Source organism: Anopheles nili, chromosome 2, assembly GCF_943737925.1.
Source record: "Anopheles nili chromosome 2, idAnoNiliSN_F5_01, whole genome shotgun sequence".
In the NCBI taxonomy this organism is placed as follows: Eukaryota; Metazoa; Arthropoda; class Insecta; order Diptera; family Culicidae; genus Anopheles; species Anopheles nili.
Window position 1 is genome coordinate 8,497,954 of NC_071291.1, and position 16,595 is coordinate 8,514,548.

The following is a 16,595-nucleotide window of genomic DNA, read 5'->3' on the forward strand; positions in this document are numbered from 1 at the left end:
AGCACGTGCCTTTCCACCTCCTAGCGCCACATTTCCCTTCTGGCGCAACGGGGCAGCGCAAACAAATGGAACGAAAGCGAAACGAAATGTGCCTCTTGTGGTGGGAGTCCTGCGAGGGAATTGCACTTTTCTTCGGCCCACCGAACCCGGCAAGGATAAAGCGGGTCGAACGTTAAAGCCGTTCCAACGCAGCCGGAACCGATCGGGAACCGTACCGGGCAGGCTCCTGCCAGCAGAGTCGTCCTGTATTGGTGAACATGCCATCACTTCCCTCCCACCTGGTGGACTTTTCCACCTACTCCCGTGACGACACACTAACGAGCTGCTAACGGGGGGTAATGTGTGGAAATCGGGCCAACACTGGCACCGTTCCGATTTCCATCGGAGGGCTTGTTTTCCTGCGCCGGGGGTGCTAAATAGGGATGCTGCGAGCGCTTTTGGGGGTGGGAGGGGTTCACCTACCAAAACAAAACAAACCGACGAGAAAGCCAGCGAGAAAGAGAGAGAGAGAGAGAGAGAGAGAGAGAGAGAGAGGGAGATGGAACGCCAAATAAATGCGACTTCCAGCGTCGGAAATAAAATTGACGACGGTATTTTAGTTCGTCCGTCTTATTCCCCGGGTCGCGGGCCCAAGGATAAATAATGCATCTGCCCATTTTGCTTGACATTTCGTGCCTCCAGCACCTGCCACTGCTGCTTGGATGTGTGTGCGGGGGTGGTGTCACTTCACTCTGCATCCTTGGTGACCGTCGTCGCGTCTCTTTCGTACGCGTCTTCTCCAACAGCATCCTTCGATGGTCACCACACGTCAAGCTTCGCGCTTTTTGATCCCTGCGTATCGGCGTATCCCCATCATTCTCGCTCTTTCTTTCTCACTGTTGCCATCTTGCTTTATTTACACACGGTTCGAGCTCTCCTTTGCGCCTCCGTTGACCATCTGCAGCTTTTCGGTGTACCGCTGCGATCGGCGAACAGTCTGCGCAAACTCTTAATTTGGTCGTGATAAAGCCCTTATCTACGTGTAGATTGGCTCTCTCGCTCTCTCTCTCTCTCTATCTCTCTGGCGTTCTCGCTCTTTCCTTCGCACTGGCACCCCCCACAGTAGCCAGGTCGTGTGCCGTTCATGGGACTTTTGCGTTGCTGCCGTCCCTTCGGCTCTTTTTTCCCCACTCCTTGCAACGGCGAGATCGCTCGGCAAGGACTACCTGTAGAGTTGTGTAGATTTTATGTGCCCTGCTCACCAGGCATGGGCTGCCAGGCACCCATCCCTCCAGGTCCCCCCCCCCCCAACGCAACCCGACGGGCTGCCTGCCACCAAACCGGCCGAACCCGAGCTAGCTGGCTATCCGGACCACTATAAATATAGGGGACCGATTGTGTACCTACCACGATTCGCTGTTGCATAAAGTGCGCTGCCACCACGTGGTTCGACGGATTCGCCAACACACAACGCCAAACACTCGACCCTCGAGGCGTCTGCGGCAGGATCTGCAACGGAAGGACCCCAGCGATAGAGGTAGTGGCGTGATTAAGGGGTTCGGGTTGCGGGGTCCTTCCAAGAACCCAACGATGGCCCTTAGGGCCATCCGCACCTGTTGCGGTAGATCGCATTCTGGCGGGGCGAGGCACACGGCACCAAACAGGATCTGGACCCTGGACAGGACTCGCTCTCGATTCGGTGTGGTTGGTTTTGTTGTGGGTGCTTCCAGTTTAGTGCGTGTGCTTGTGCTTAGTGCAACAGGACCCGGAACACCACACGACCCGTGTTAGTGCGCTGGATTTGGGATAGTTTGTTGGCCAGCCGTTTTTCGAATCGGAACTGTTGCGTGTGCCGAAACAGCCAGCCAGTAGTGTACAAGGGTTGCATTTTGATTTCTGTCATCTTGCAGGTGCCGCTTCATCACCCAACGCAGTGCCGTGTAGCGGATAGGACAGCCAACAACACAATGCAGTGTAACTATTGACTATTGTTGTTTCGTTATTTGTACAATGTGCATGTGGATGTTCTTTCGGTTTGATTGATTTTGTAGATTTGCGAATTGAATGCTAGTTCCCAGATTTGTTCTCTTTGGGATACGTTTATGGCAATTTTGTCATTTTGTCATGGCATTTTTATCACTCTAAATGTCTTGAATTTTATCCATTTTAGAACATGTTATTGATTTATAAGCGGTGATTTCGAAACATTACCGTGTCGAAATATGGAAGATTTTTATGGATATTAATGTTTGATTATAACTGGTAAACGATTCACATTTTCTCCTTATTTTTTTATAAAATTATGATGTCGGTTACATTGCGTTATCCTGTCTATATATTAGTAAAGCATAACAATACATTCCTGCAATCGCTTTTTAACTAAACCTGTATCTGGAAAAAAACATAAATAATCAAATTAAAATCATGCAGAAAAATGCATTCCAATACATTTCGAATTTCAGCAGCCTCAACATCACCATTTTTGAAAAAATTCTACAAACATAAATTCCCCACCCTGCCGTGTAATTATGCATGCGAACTCGTCCTACTCGTTAGCGCAGCGAGCCTCATTTTCACGCCATTATGCTCCGTACAACCAGGAGACAATATTTCACTGGCGTCGAGTTTAATGAAAGAAAAACATCCCGCAGAGCATTGTGCTTGCGAAACTGAATAATAAAGAAAAAGCCCGTCTGGGGCAACGTTTCTTGTTACTAATGGCTTGAAAACAAAGCCGCTGTCCGGTGAACCAGATACCCCACTTCCTTAAACTTGTAGTGAGCATCTACCCTAAGCTAGAAAAAAAACACAAAAATCCTCCTTGATTTTTTCCCATCTTTCATCCCGTGATAAGGGTTTCAAACTACACTACCCCCGCTGTGCGGGAAATGTGATTGATCTCGGGGTGAGATGAATTTTCCGCTAACCGTACGAGCGGTGGGGGACAAAAACGGTGAAACACGACAAAATATTTCAAACATTTCCGTCGTGGAACATTCTTGCCCAAGGCACACGTACGTTATTTCTGTACATTAGTCCTTCTTTTTCGTCATCAAGCCTTGGTGTGCTTGCAGCGGTTCAGTTTGGCTTTAAAACATGCCATATGGAGCAGAAAATTAAGCCCGAACCAGGGTACTATTTAAAGCCCGTCTTTGCTTTTGCTGAAAAAGATAGTCGCTGCTTTATTTTAGCGCTTTTCGCTCTCGCATGCTCTTAAACATTATGACCGTTAAAGTGAGTTCCGAATAAGTATTGGCGACCCATGAAGTGGATTGATTTATGAACGTGTAACAATATTTTCCACATCGCTAGCGAATGTCTCTTTAAAATTGTAGAATGTGGAGGGTGTTTTGCTGATATCTCCATTCTACAAAAATCGAAGCCAATTGTAGAGTTGTAGAGTTCTAGAAGCGTCAGTGAAAATTTTCATCGGAAGCTTTTTTTGGTTGCACTCGTTCGTTCAAGGCGTGTGGGAAACTGCTCGGCAACGGGCATATGCAACATATTCGAACGATAAAAATAGTTCCCGTTTGTTGCACTCTGCTACTTTGCGTCGCTATTTTTAGCCGTATTCAAGCAGAACGTGCATATACGACGTGATATAGAGGGGACGTTTGTAAATGTGCAATGCTAGCAAAGTGTCCCATTTTTGATGGCTAAATCGATTACTCGTAGATTTTCTCGAAAAAAAGGTTCTAAAATATTTGTCGTCATCGCGTCGATTGAAATTAAATCGTAATTTAGAAAAACACACTAATATCAACCAAATTCATACTTTACTGAATTTAATATTTGTCGTCATCGCGTTGCTTGAAATAAAATCGTTATTTAGAAACACAGTATTATTCACCGAATTCATATATTATCACGTAAATTGGCATCGGAAATTTAATTAGAAGATATAACTAATTTTATTAGACAACCACGTGATGTGCATCGCGTCGAGTGGTATGAAAATATTTAAATTAACGTACCAATTTCCAACGATCATCTGTCGTTAATCGCGATGGTTATAGCGACCTGTGCCAAGACAGCACACCTGTGATGTAGTCACCTTGAATGAACGCACATGTGCGCAGTTCAAAAAGGAACGGCCACACCCGCGGAGGATCGTCTCGAGCGGCACGCACTAGAGGGCGTTTGAAGAGTAATTATGTCAACGCGATGAAGAATTCTATTTCTAGCGAGAAAAAAAGGGGAAAAAAGCGAGAGTGAATGTGTGCATGCTCTCGGAAGCGTGCGCGAGCAGGGCAGTGTTGGTAGTGTTTGGTTGCTAGCGGAACCTCATCGACTGTAGGAATTATTCGTTGCACACACACCCAAGTAGACGTTCAACCAAAACGTCACATTCGGACAGGGCGTGCGAGAAAAAGAAAACCAAGGAAACCCTGTTTCGTCCTGTCGGACGATAATTGTGAGTGTAGTTGCGAAAAGTGAGGGAAAGGTAGTGTTTTCTAACAAAGCATCTGCTGGAGCGCGACACACGGTGCGTCTGGAGAGCATCGCAGCATCAAACAGAACGGCACGTCGCAGCAGCCTAGTAGCCAAGTGGAACCGCATTGAAAGCTGGAAGGAATCGTTCAGTTTTCGAACCAGAAATAGAGGTTAACCAGCGCCAAAACTCGTGGATCGATTTGAGCTGCTTACTTTTTTTTCTTCTGCCGTCCGAAAGAGCTACGCTTGTGCGCGCAACCAGCGAGAGAGAGAGAGAGAGCAAGAGCGCGAAATTGTGCGCGATTAGTAAGTTCGAGAGCAATAGAGGAATAAGAGCACACGGTTGGTGCGAGAAAAATAAAGCAACCATCGAACCGGATCGCGTAGGAGCAATTCTTCACCACACAGTGCACGGCCAATCGGCACAACGATCCGACCTTCTGCCGTCCCATATATCGGCAACCCCCTTGGGCGTGTAGAAGCAAACCCAGGCATTTGAAGGGTGCGAACTGCGAGCGCGTGTGCGAACCTACCCCGTCATCTAGTAGCAGTAGTCGTAGCAGCAGCAGCAGCAAACGGCGCGATTTTGAGCGCCTGCTACCACCACATCGTAGGAGAGTGTGCACAGCGAGTGTGTTCGTGCGGCACGCGCGCACCGTGTGAGCGAGCGTGCGCAAGTGTTGGTGTCGGCAGTCTCTTTTTCCGCTTCCGAGACGGCGTTTTTTCGCTTTCGTCTTCTGAGTTGCAGCACGCGAAATGGAGAACACGTCCTACGGAATCAATGTGGCGAACCGCTACGATCTGTTCTGCATCGACGATGATGCCGGCGATCCGATCGAGGCCATCCTGAAGAGTAAACAGAAGCAACAGAAAAAGCAGCAGCAAAGTGCAAGTGCTGGGTCGGGGGCCGCCGCACCGGCAGCTGGTGCCCAGGGGCAGCAGACGAAGGCGAACGTGAAGGGGAGCGGTACTGGTGAGAAGGAGAACAAGGCGGCAGGTGGTGGTGGCGGCGGCGGCCGCGGTGCTGAAAACCGTCACCCGGACAAATCGGGCGCGGACGCGAAGCACGCACAGACGAACGGAACTGGCAATCATTTACATAATCAGCGAGGCGGCGGCGGCGGTGGTACCGAGCGAAGGGGCATCAAGGAAACGCAGAAAGATAACATCCGCAACCAGGAGAACCAGCGAACCGGTGGCGCTAATCCGGGGGCGAAGTTCCCGCGAGGAAATGGACCGAACGCGAAGAACGGCACGATGGCACCGGGTGCCGGAGGAGGCAATGACGATAAGTATCCGCGCAAGAACCGTGACTTCGACGATGGACAGCGCAAGCCGTACGTGCCGAACGGTGCCGGACCGGGTGGTGTGAAGCGTTTCGATGGACGCGGCAAGCGTGAACTGGACCGCCAATCGGGCTCGAACAAAACCGGCATCAAGGCGGTGGACAAGCGCGACGGTGCCGGCTCGCACAACTGGGGCAGCTCGAAGCAGGACGCCAAGGAGTACTCGAACATGCCGGAACAGGACTACCAGCCACAGGACGCCGACACAAGCGCGGAAGCGAATGCGGAGCGCACGACCGTCGCTAACGGTGAGGAGGGCGCGGATGGTGCCGCAAACGCTAAATCGGACGATGAGGCCAAGGAAATGACGCTGGACGAGTGGAAAGCACAAAAGGCGGCCGTGCGACTGAAGCCACAGTACAACCTCCGGAAGGCGGGCGAAGGCGAGGACTCGAGTCAGTGGGACAAGATGGTGGCGTTGGACAAGAAACCGTCGACGAAAGCGGACAAGATCGTGGAAGCCGATGACGACGATGCCAATGATACTCACAACAAGCCAGTGTCCTCGGGCGGCGGTGGCGGTGGCGGCAGCAGCAAGAACAAGCAGATCCTGGAAATCGAGTACCACTTCAACGATAGCCGTCGCGGCGGATTGGGCCGTCCGAGAGGTGGCCGTGGAGGACGCGGTGGTGGTGGTGGTGGCCGTGGGATGGGCCGCGATGGTCCGGGCGGAAGACGCGAGTATGGCGCCGACAACTACCGGGAGGGAGGTGGTGGTGGTGGCGGATACAACAACCACTACGAAGGGGGCGCTGATGGTGGTGACCGGGCACCCCACCGGGACAGCAACCGGCGCAACAACCGGCCTCCGGTCGGCGGTGGTCCGGATCGCACCTACGATGGTGGCATGAACAAGTACAGCAGACCGAACCCGCGCTCGGCAACGAAGCAGCGTGTTCCGGCTGCTCCGAAGGTGGACGATGAGCACGATTTCCCGTCGCTGGGTTAAGCGACGGTCCGTGTACCGGCAGAATCGAATCCGCGTGTCATCACAGCAAGACAACAGTGTGTTCGCACAGAGACCAGCCACAAGCAAAACAGTGAACAACAACCCCAAACAAAGGCGCGCGCGCGCGCGTTCTCATACACACATTCACAACGCAAGCTTAAACACACAACATAAAGCTGTGTCCAAGGATAAAAGTGTGCCGATGAACACTAGATTTAATGATGGGACGTTTATTGCTATCATTTTTTTTTCTTCAAAAGATTAAGTTAGTACACCCACTTCGCAGAGAGCAGAAGGATAAGGAGCATAGCAAGAGGGAGGTTTGATTGGATGCTAAACGTGCTTGAATCGTGTGTAAGGAGATATCGGTGCGCAAATCCTTGAGCTACTATTACTACGTACACAGCAGCAGATAAGGAGGAATGTGGAGAGTTCCTACTTAAACATTAATTGAGATTAAGTTAACTAAACTAACGTCTTAAATCTGGCACGCGCCAACGGGCGAGTGCATTGCGCAAGTACGCGACGACCCAAGGAACGAAGGATGTTAATGGCAGGCCATCAAGAAGCAAAACAAAATATCAACTAACCTCGAACCAACCAATCAATTCAATGTTTTAATTAGTGGTTTGGGTCTAACAGGTTTCGGGCCGCTACTTTAGCAACTCCGCGCTCGGCCTTTTGTAGTAAATTATGTGCTGGCTTCCAGGAAAACTGCGATACAGCAGGGGGATCACACAATCCCGCGATCATGTCGAATGTGTGTATGTGTCTGTGCGCGCGCGCCTCGTTTGGGAAGGATATCTAATCAAGGATAATATTCGTGTATCTGGCTTTAAAGCTGTAACCCCAGTGGCCGTGGAATGATCTGCCGTGCTTTATAGTGGTGTTTGATTGTTTTGAGTTTTTGGCGGCATCACCGTCATCAGCAATACTGTGGGTTTCTCGCCCGTCATCGGTATTACCAGAATTTTTTTTCATAATCGCGCCATTCACTTGCATACGCTATGGTTTTCTTCCCCCCCTTTCGATACCGATTATTGCTTAACGTAATTGCCCCGCTTTTTCATCCCCGTTTCAAAAGTGCGGGGCGCGCCAACCTAAGCTCTACCAGACTTCCCTGCAAAATCAACTAGTACTGTTTCCGATGTTTACAAACCGTTTTACTACTTGAAATAGAGATGGAAATGAGCAAGAAGCAGAAACTGCAAAAAATGAAGCGTGTGTAATTGCTGCTGATGATGGCTAGAAGATTACAAACGCGGAAGTTGGGCACATTTTCACGAGTTATATACATAGTACATATGATGGGAGATGCACTTCCTGTTTACACAAACAGCAGCCGCAGCTGCGATAAGGAAAGCAAAAACAAAACCCCTCCACACCTCGTGGATCTTCGATCGCGCGCAGGTGGTTGCAATGTTCAAGGAGTTGCTGGCAAACAACACGAAAGGCTCCGTTTACGGTGTTTACGAACGAAAGAGAAAGCGCGTGCGCCTATTTCTAATTTGACATTTTTCTTATGTTAATTTTAATTATTGTCTAATGCTTGGGGAAACGATGTAGGCGTTCGTGCGAAAAAAGGATGCTCGAATTCCGGGGGCGCAGCAAGGTTGAAGTGAAGATCACCGGGGAAACCCGCCAGAGTGAACCTTGTTGTTCCGGCCAGGCAAAGAAAAAATTTGGACCCGTTTCGGGGATATAATAAGCTTTCACTACCGAGGTATCGTCCGTGTCTCATGGTGGTATCGAAATAAAAGCATGAGTAGAGCAATAAATTCATCTTCAAAGCGCAACATCGGAATTGAATCCGAGCGCCGCATTACAAACCTGGACAAACACGGAGGACGCATATTTAAAGCACGAGTCGAACTATGGGGACAGCAATCCGAAGAAATGATGAATGAAGAATCAAACTTTGCAAAACTTTTTGTACTGCATTACGCCCTAAGTAATAAACAATCTTGTTTAAGTGTAATAAAGCCCTTTGGCGGGGAAAGTTTAACGATTTCGTGAATTTGCACGATGGGAGAACCGAATGAGAAACCTAGGGTGAATTTCGTTTGCTGCGATGCGCGTACGTGGTGGTTACAAAAATAGCAACAATGCTGCATAAAATAGCAACGATCGAACGAAAATGGGCGAACGGTGTGAATTATGACTACTGGGCCGAAATCGATAAATGCGATGATGGCAATTTCAGTAGAAATAACAGCAATAGCATTTACAGTAAGGAAGTGCGATTGAACGCTGCTCATGAAAAGGATGAGAGTCCTACGCTCCAGAGGGTGAAGAATGGAAGAGAAAAAAACAATAAAACACTATATTATAGATTCTTCTTGGAAGGGTTCTATTTCAAACCTTACTATTCATCTCGTCAACGAATCGCGTCATGTAAGAGATGCGTGAAATGAACGGATAATATTAGTTGTTAAGAAGCAGCAAATATAATTGCTAACACTAGTTTCTTTCCTTACGTTTGCCATCAGGCAGCGGAACGTACATGCGTCGGCCACAGCTGGGTGAGGCAAAATAATCATCTTATAAAACCCCCACTGAGCGGGTAAAACAAAATGGTTTGAAATCTATTTTAATCGTTAGGAATCAATGAGACAATTAGTACATGTATGCAACATTAACATAAATTGAAGAATAAAGAGCAAAACCTCGACCTAACAAGGGTATAGTGAGGTAAATCTCATCTAAACCCTGGAAGTTGTTAATCGTCGATTCAACAAAGAGATGTCTGTTGGATTCTCTAGTGGGTTGATGGGAAATGCACTTTCCGATCTCACGTGGTTGATGTGAAGCAAGCATGAGTGCGCAAAGCGATTCTGTATCACGCGGTCGGCATTTTGACAGATGTCTTCTTCCTCTTGTCTAGCTCTTTGTATAATCTTTTGTTATTGAAAAACATGAGGTCAATTCATGGAAACATACAGAAATAACATAATCAATTTTACATTTAAGTGTGACATTTGACCATTTATCTTTAATATAATACGCAACAGGCAAGGTTTCAATCAATCACGCTGTGGTAACTGTTGCATAAATAACCTAACCTAGAAACAGCTTGAGATGCTGTTCGCCTTTCTAATTTTGATACTTTATATGGATGTCCCGAATCACATGGCAACTCTGGGAAAAATCTAACCTAATACACAGCTTCATCATAGTTTAGCGTAATGTATATTTATTTTAGTTGAACTTAACAAACCTTAATTGAGTACGATTAAGCATAACAGTTTTTATTAAACGAGTAATTTGAATCTAAAATCTGATAACAATAATTTAAAAAAAAAGATTAAAATTTCTTAAGAAATTTCATTAAAATGTTTAGAAAATATTCTCTCAGCCATCTACCAATCAAAACAATAGTACGCATGCATACAACCGCATATATATTCTCTAGCGACATCTCTCAATAAAAACAAGCACGCGGTCTGAATCCACACACACACACACACACACATATTTATGTTTGCAAACGTCAAACGTAGCACGTTTCATGAGTTCAAAATTTCGCCTCTGTCAGCTTCTCAACCGTTCAAATTATTAATTATAATTTAAAGTTGCCTTCGATAAAAAGCCGGTCTAAGCAATAGATGATTTAATCAATGCTAGAATACAAAGTTTCATTTAATTGAAAAAAGAATTTACAAAATGCTTCTTTAGAGGAGCGATGTTCCAAATACAGCTGGCATACGTTAATAATTGTAAAAATCTTGCATAAAAGCTCTTACTGGATTTGGAGAATAAAATAATTCTTACATTGTCAGAATAAATAAACCTTATATAATAACCGTGTCGTGCCGTTTAGTGTACAGATTTCTGAAAGATGTATCAATGAATACTTAGCTTATTTGTCTTATTCTAAGGAGATCTAATCTATAATTTTTGTATAGTATTCATTATTTATTCCACTAATAATAATCTATTCTCAATTCAAGTACGTAAAATCACTGAAACGTCGTGGGCTTCGGCCATCGCGTTGACATTACTTCTACTGGTTTTCGCCTCTACCATCGACACCACATCCGCCCTCAGGTACTACTGGCGATTTCAAATGGGAAATTTGGGAAAAGTAGTAATATTTGAGGTGTAATTAATTTTCACCACAGCTACCGAGGCTACAAACAAGAAATGAAAGAACAACCGGACGACGTACTTATCGATCTAATTGCACGATACGGCCACACGATGCTGCGAGCCAAAGATGAATTAGAAAAGTAAGTTATCTCCTCGCTCATTTGCTTTATATGAAATTCTTCATTCATTGCGTTTTGTCTTGCAAACTTCACTCAGCTCTAAGCGGACGGTAGACTTTGGACTATCTCGTGGCTACTCAGGTATGGTGTCAGCATGCTCGACGTAACTCGGTGTACTTCTATACTAGTATCTGATAGTAATCTTCTTCTGTAGGGGCACAAGAAGCGAAACATCGGATGGCCATGGCGGTCGCCAACTTCGCCGGTGGCCCTGGGCGGAAACGAAGATTCGAGGGAATCATGCTGTAAATCTGGAAATTGAAGCGAGCCAAACAATTCCTGTCATGTTATCATGAATAAGTGCAATACGACCGAGTTACGGAAACCGACGAAATGAGCCTCACAACACAATCAATTCGAGCAATACAACCGCTTTTTTGTCTTCTGTCTATTGTTGAACGTAGAGTTTAAATAAATTAAAGCCAGTTTTGATAGAAATGTATCAATGATGATGTAGCAGCGCAAATGTGTTTCATTTGCAGCGCGAACAGATGACATGCTTATTAGTTTATTTCGGCGCTTATTAATGATAAGACGTACAGTTGAATTAAACCTCATGAAATTCGTAGAATTTTACGCTAGGAAATCAATTGCTTCAGCAGGTGAGATAAGTACATACGCTTACGATTCTTTACTATTTATTCTTGCGATCGTCCTGTCCTATTGATGAATTAGGAAACGGAACGGAAGTATGCTGGTGATGCTTGATAACCCATTGAGGTTTAGACTAAGTGATAAGGTTTGTACTGACGTCGAAGAGAATGGCTTGCTTAGTTTGGTGATTCTAGTCAATTTCATGGAATTTTATGTGCAAAAGAAAAATGTGGGAAATACCTATGATTTAATTGACAAAAAAGCGTACTTGAACATAAATCGATATATTTTAGTTTTCGTTGGGTACTTTTTGAAGTTGTTGTAAATAATTATCTTTGCTAACAAAATGCATTTTTCATCATTATTTTTTTATGGTTCAAAACGACGTACTTTGCCCAGTTAATGTTCGTTGAGGCTCAGCTGAGTTCAGCATGCAATTATACGGTGTAACGAAATAGAAACAAATTACATTACTCGAAAGTCACCTGCCATTTAACGCCTTTTCTTGAGCGAAAAGTAAAAGTGGAACACTCGTACAACCGATCCGGTCGCAAGGGTTATCGGTGCCTGAAAATGTTGACTTATGCTGCGGTTTCTGTGTCGTCCTGCATGCGTATTTGTCTGGTTCGGAAGCGACTACATTGTACGCATTCTTCTTTCTCAAGCTCGCTATACGCTTTGGTGCTGATAACTGACGTTCTCAGAATAAGGAAGTAGAAAGCCTTCTCTATGCTCTACTCATTTCTCTGCCTTTGAAAACATGATAACAACCGCTTAGTATTGGTGTAGATTTTCAGTTTCTTGATGCGTAAGAAACCAAAGAGGCTTGACATCGTCCATGCAAGTAAGTATAGTAGGTGTCCAAGAATGTCCTCTTATGGCTTTGTGGAACGTGTACACCGTACATACAAGATCTAAAATATGATCCGAATTTCAGACAGCTTCAATTTTTCATGAACAAGTTTCCATGAAGCTTAAAAGAATTTCAAGTCGCTATTTTGGATAATGCATGGCAATTCGGTTGGAAATTTTAAATTAACTTTCGAATACATACCGTGTTAAGTTTTATGCTCATGACTTTCTTGACAGTTTTGTACCTTGCCGGAAGGTTCGAATGAAACTAGCACATAACTGAGGCCATAGAGCACTGGTTTTTGGAGGGCTGGAAAATGCCAATGGCACATGCAGCCCTGCAGAGGGAAGTTGCTTTGCCTGCAAATAGGCTCCAGATGAATCGCTGCTGCGAACAACCCTGCACATAGACCGCGGGCTAAGCGAACCATTCGACGCACACTACCACGGAGACGACCGATCGCGACGTGCCCGAGAAGATCAAGCTGCGAGAAAACGTAAGACTGTGTTGAGAAAGCTGCGATCGATAGGTAGTGTGTCTCCGCACTGCTCGGGGCTGTTCTGCTGTAGAAACAGCATAAGCATAAACTGGCCAGCCGCGGATGTTAGCAGTCGTGTTCCACATTGTTCGCCAGCTTTGCCCAGCGTCCTGGTGAGCAGAAGTTCCTCACGGCGGATGCCATTCCCGTGTGGTTTACCATTTCTTGTGTCGTTTGCGTGTGGTGCTGTTGCGCGGTGAAGGCGTGCATTTGTACGTGGTGCGATCGTGATCGATTCGATATTTGGCGATAGATAGGGCGAGAAGAAGAACAAGAAGAAGTGAAGAAAAAAAAACGAGAAAAAACAACATCTCCTACGATCGTGATCGTGGAACAAGCTGGGACGGAGGAGAAGGAGCGTGCGCGTGAGTGAGGCTGAGAGTGCGAGGGGTGAGATTTTCGGAGTGAGAACGCAAGGGATGCGAGATCGTACGCATGGAGTGTGTGAGTGTGGGCTGTGAGCGAGATGAAAAACCCCCGAAAATCACGGTTGCATTTCCCTTTGAGCATAACAACATACAACAAAAAAAAGCACATAAAACATCGCCCCTTCCTACTCTCGCACGTACGTGACCGTATGTCTCGTTCATCTCGGACTCTGGAGCAAGAGACATGCGCATGCAGCGAACCTAAAGATCGTCCCGAGTGATGAGTACTACCACACCCGGCAAGCGGGAAGATTCTTCGACGGGAGTTGGTGGCATCAGCGGATTCCTTCGCGGACGTACACCAGATGGTCGCCAGGCTGCGGTGTTCCAATGAAACTGCGCCCAACACTCGCCCATACCCGTTGGCGATCGAGCCTCGCTACTGCTGCTGCTGCTGTGGTGCTGTTTTCGTTCCGAATATGCTGAGTGCATGTGTGTGTGTGTGTGGGTGTACGTGTGTGTGCGGTTTTATGTTGTAGACGGTCAAGTCTTCTTCGAGAGTCGGCAGGCTCGGCAGCTCGCAAGATGTGGTGCTTTTATGTTTATTTTTACATTCCGTGTTTCGTCAGGGGAGTTTGCTTTCGCGGTTTTCGCGGCGAGACTCATTGCGGCAAACGCCGACATCACGTGTGTCGTAAAAGTGCAACGTTTAGCTGATTTCGGTGCATCGGCCGCCGTTCAAGAAGCGTTTTTTGGTGACCGGACGTGAAGCAACCAAAGCGCATGCTATGGTCGGTTTCTGCCGCTTGAGAAAGGCAAACTAAAGGAAGCACAAAACCCTACAGCAAAGAAGATCGCGCCCAAGATCATAGAACACAGTGTTGTTTTTTTGTTGATATTTTGTTTAGCCACATTATCCTTCGACAACGAATATCTCATTGTACCGTTTTTCCCAACATTCCAGCGATCAGTGGAATAGTGCAAAAGTGCGCCAAAGTGAACGTGCTCACCAGATTTAAGTCGTGCTTTTGAAGTGTCAAATAGCAAGCAGTAAGTGCTCTGCAGGGTGGCCTACTGTGTTGGAAAATCGAGCGTGTCTGTGACGGGAATCGTGGAAAGTGCAGTCCTACTATCCGAGCTGCAGTCGTACCCGAACGCGTATGCATAGCTGGTGCACCGTTGCATGTTGAACAGTAAGTGCTTCCTCGATTTGTTCCGTACTTTTTTTGCCGTTTGTCGTTTTTGTTGGGATCTTTTTGCTTGGCTTAAGGTCGCTGTGTGACGGCGGCATAACGTTGACTTCGATCTGGAAGGGTTTCTGAGGCTCCATCCGCGAGGGCATTACCATTTTTGGATGGGAGAAGTTCTACACCGTGGTTCACCGGTGTTTCTTCCATGAAACTGGTTCCTTGCCCATTCCGGGAGGGCAGAATAAAAGTACCTTTCGTAACCGTACGATCGGTCGTCTTTAAGGGCTTTGCCGGGGCTTTAAAACCTCCGTCGAAGAGAACGGGATTTGGTTGGGGAATTTATCGCTTAGAACATGTATCCAAGCAGGCGGTTCTGGATTTGAATTTTAAAGAAGATTCGTTGCATCACAATTTACAAATTTTCAACATTCCCCATTGTACTACGCAAAAGCAAGTAATTGTGCACATGGCCACGAAGGACAATTACATAGCGCACAACCGTTCACGGGCACGCTCGTTGAGACAAATTATCTCATTCATTTCGCTTGTTGCTGACCGCTGTAAAAATAGTGCCAGCTTCAATTTGATATCATCCATTAGCGGTTTGGTTTGTGTAAAACACCGATAAAAATCTGCCGGAAGTCGTTCCCGCAGGGCGATTGTTTTGCATTTTGTACCCACCACGCGTACCACGACGATAGGACGGCACTGGCTCATTGAAAATGCAAGTGGTGCAAAACCAGTGCATGCAGCTCGGACTCGGCGTACGAGCTTCATATGCACCATTTCTCCATATCCGTTGGAAGCGACACGGGTTTCGTGGGTCGCCTCGGTAGCGTTTTGGTTTGCGACAAATTGTGCTGATATTTGCATGTGAAAAAACAAAAAGGGCTATAAACATTACACGCCCGCTCGATTCGCGAGGAATTCCAACATTGCCTGTTAATTATTTGGTAGTTTTTCGAGGGTTATGTTAGGGGTTTGCTGATCATGGTTTTGGGTATTCGATATAAAAAAACCCTTGAAGCATGCTGATATTCATAAGCAATGCAATTCTTTCTGCAATAAAGGGCTTGTGTGTGTCTCTATTCCAAGTTGGTAATGAATGAATACTGGCCTTAATACAACCGGTTCACCAAATTGCAAGCTCGGCTTATTTTTGAGAAGTCGGCGTTGTTGTGGCGAAGAATTGCAGTATGCAGAGGTGGTGTTCACTCGCACGGCTCTGTACTGTGGCCAGACAGTTGGATTCGATTTCCACGCAGGGAAAAAATACCTTATGCGGCCGTTGTTCGACTGACCTCAAGGAGCGTTCGAGACCGTTCGCTAATTGAATGGTCTTGTCGAAGATACTGTGAGGTTTTCTTCTCAAACGAAATACCCGTTAGTACCGCAGTTCAGCTAGGCACTAACATTAGGTTAGATGTATTATGTACTTTACCATTTCATGCTCATGTTTGACTGAGTACCGAGAACTACATTCATTAGTTGTATAATGTCGCACTTCGTTCAACTTTTTTATGTTCTCAAACCGAAAGGGTTAGTGCCTGCTCTCGCCACGACCGTTTCCCGATAAAGAAACCTCCGCAAACATGGCCAGTTTATCTCCAGTACGTCGTGTGCCAGGAATACTTGACGATGAACGGGGGGGGGGGGGGGGGAAATTCCACCATGCCGATTGTCGAAAGTACATGGACCGGAATTAGTGCCTTTCGTTGCTCGCTGGCAAGCATCGTCTATTCCTGCGTCTGCCTTTATCGCACCCTCGAAATGGGGCCGGTTCGGGAGGAGTTATTCTTTGGAGCGGCCCGCACTCAGAGGAGCAAGAAACAAGTGCTTCCCCAAGCCTTGGCAGCATCTGCACCAGCAGTTCCTTATCAACCGGATACGGGAACACGCGGCGGTTTCTATCGCTCTACGTAGAGGGGCATGCGTTTTTTTTGTCGGTATGTCTACTAGCTTTTGTGGCTTTCAGACAAGGCAGTTTGAGATGATTTCATCAAACCGTGCAGGGTCACTTTAGGGTTTCTTAATCGGGATTGCGTAAGCAGGCTAGAATCTAAACTAAATCCTGGG

General features: G+C 46.5%; 2 protein-coding genes across 2 annotated transcripts; both read left to right on the forward strand.

The window, feature by feature from the left end:
• The first annotated feature begins 1,402 nt into the window (after positions 1 to 1,402).
• On the forward strand, positions 1,403 to 11,432 carry LOC128720632 (diuretic hormone class 2). The gene is made up of 6 exons (XM_053814311.1): positions 1,403 to 1,516; positions 1,890 to 1,953; positions 10,659 to 10,755; positions 10,830 to 10,937; positions 11,014 to 11,057; positions 11,131 to 11,432. Exons 2-6 carry the CDS (start codon positions 1,947 to 1,949, stop codon positions 11,223 to 11,225), a joined length of 351 nt encoding a protein of 116 aa, XP_053670286.1. The 5' UTR covers positions 1,403 to 1,516; positions 1,890 to 1,946; the 3' UTR covers positions 11,226 to 11,432.
• LOC128720631 (plasminogen activator inhibitor 1 RNA-binding protein-like) lies at positions 4,746 to 9,384 on the forward strand. Its single transcript, XM_053814310.1, has one exon. It carries the CDS (start codon positions 5,170 to 5,172, stop codon positions 6,706 to 6,708), a length of 1,539 nt encoding a protein of 512 aa, XP_053670285.1. The 5' UTR covers positions 4,746 to 5,169; the 3' UTR covers positions 6,709 to 9,384.
• Positions 11,433 to 16,595: the final 5,163 nt, after the last annotated feature.

Bases quoted from the DNA above. Each gene is read 5' to 3' on its own strand.
- LOC128720632 (XM_053814311.1), top strand. The intron at 10,938-11,013 runs GTAAGTTATCTC...AACTTCACTCAG, and splicing joins GCCAAAGATGAATTAGAAAA to CTCTAAGCGGACGGTAGACT. The intron at 11,058-11,130 runs GTATGGTGTCAG...CTTCTTCTGTAG, and splicing joins ACTATCTCGTGGCTACTCAG to GGGCACAAGAAGCGAAACAT.
- LOC128720631 (XM_053814310.1), top strand. From the start codon at position 5,170: ATGGAGAACACGTCCTACGGAATCAATGTGGCGAACCGCTACGATCTG.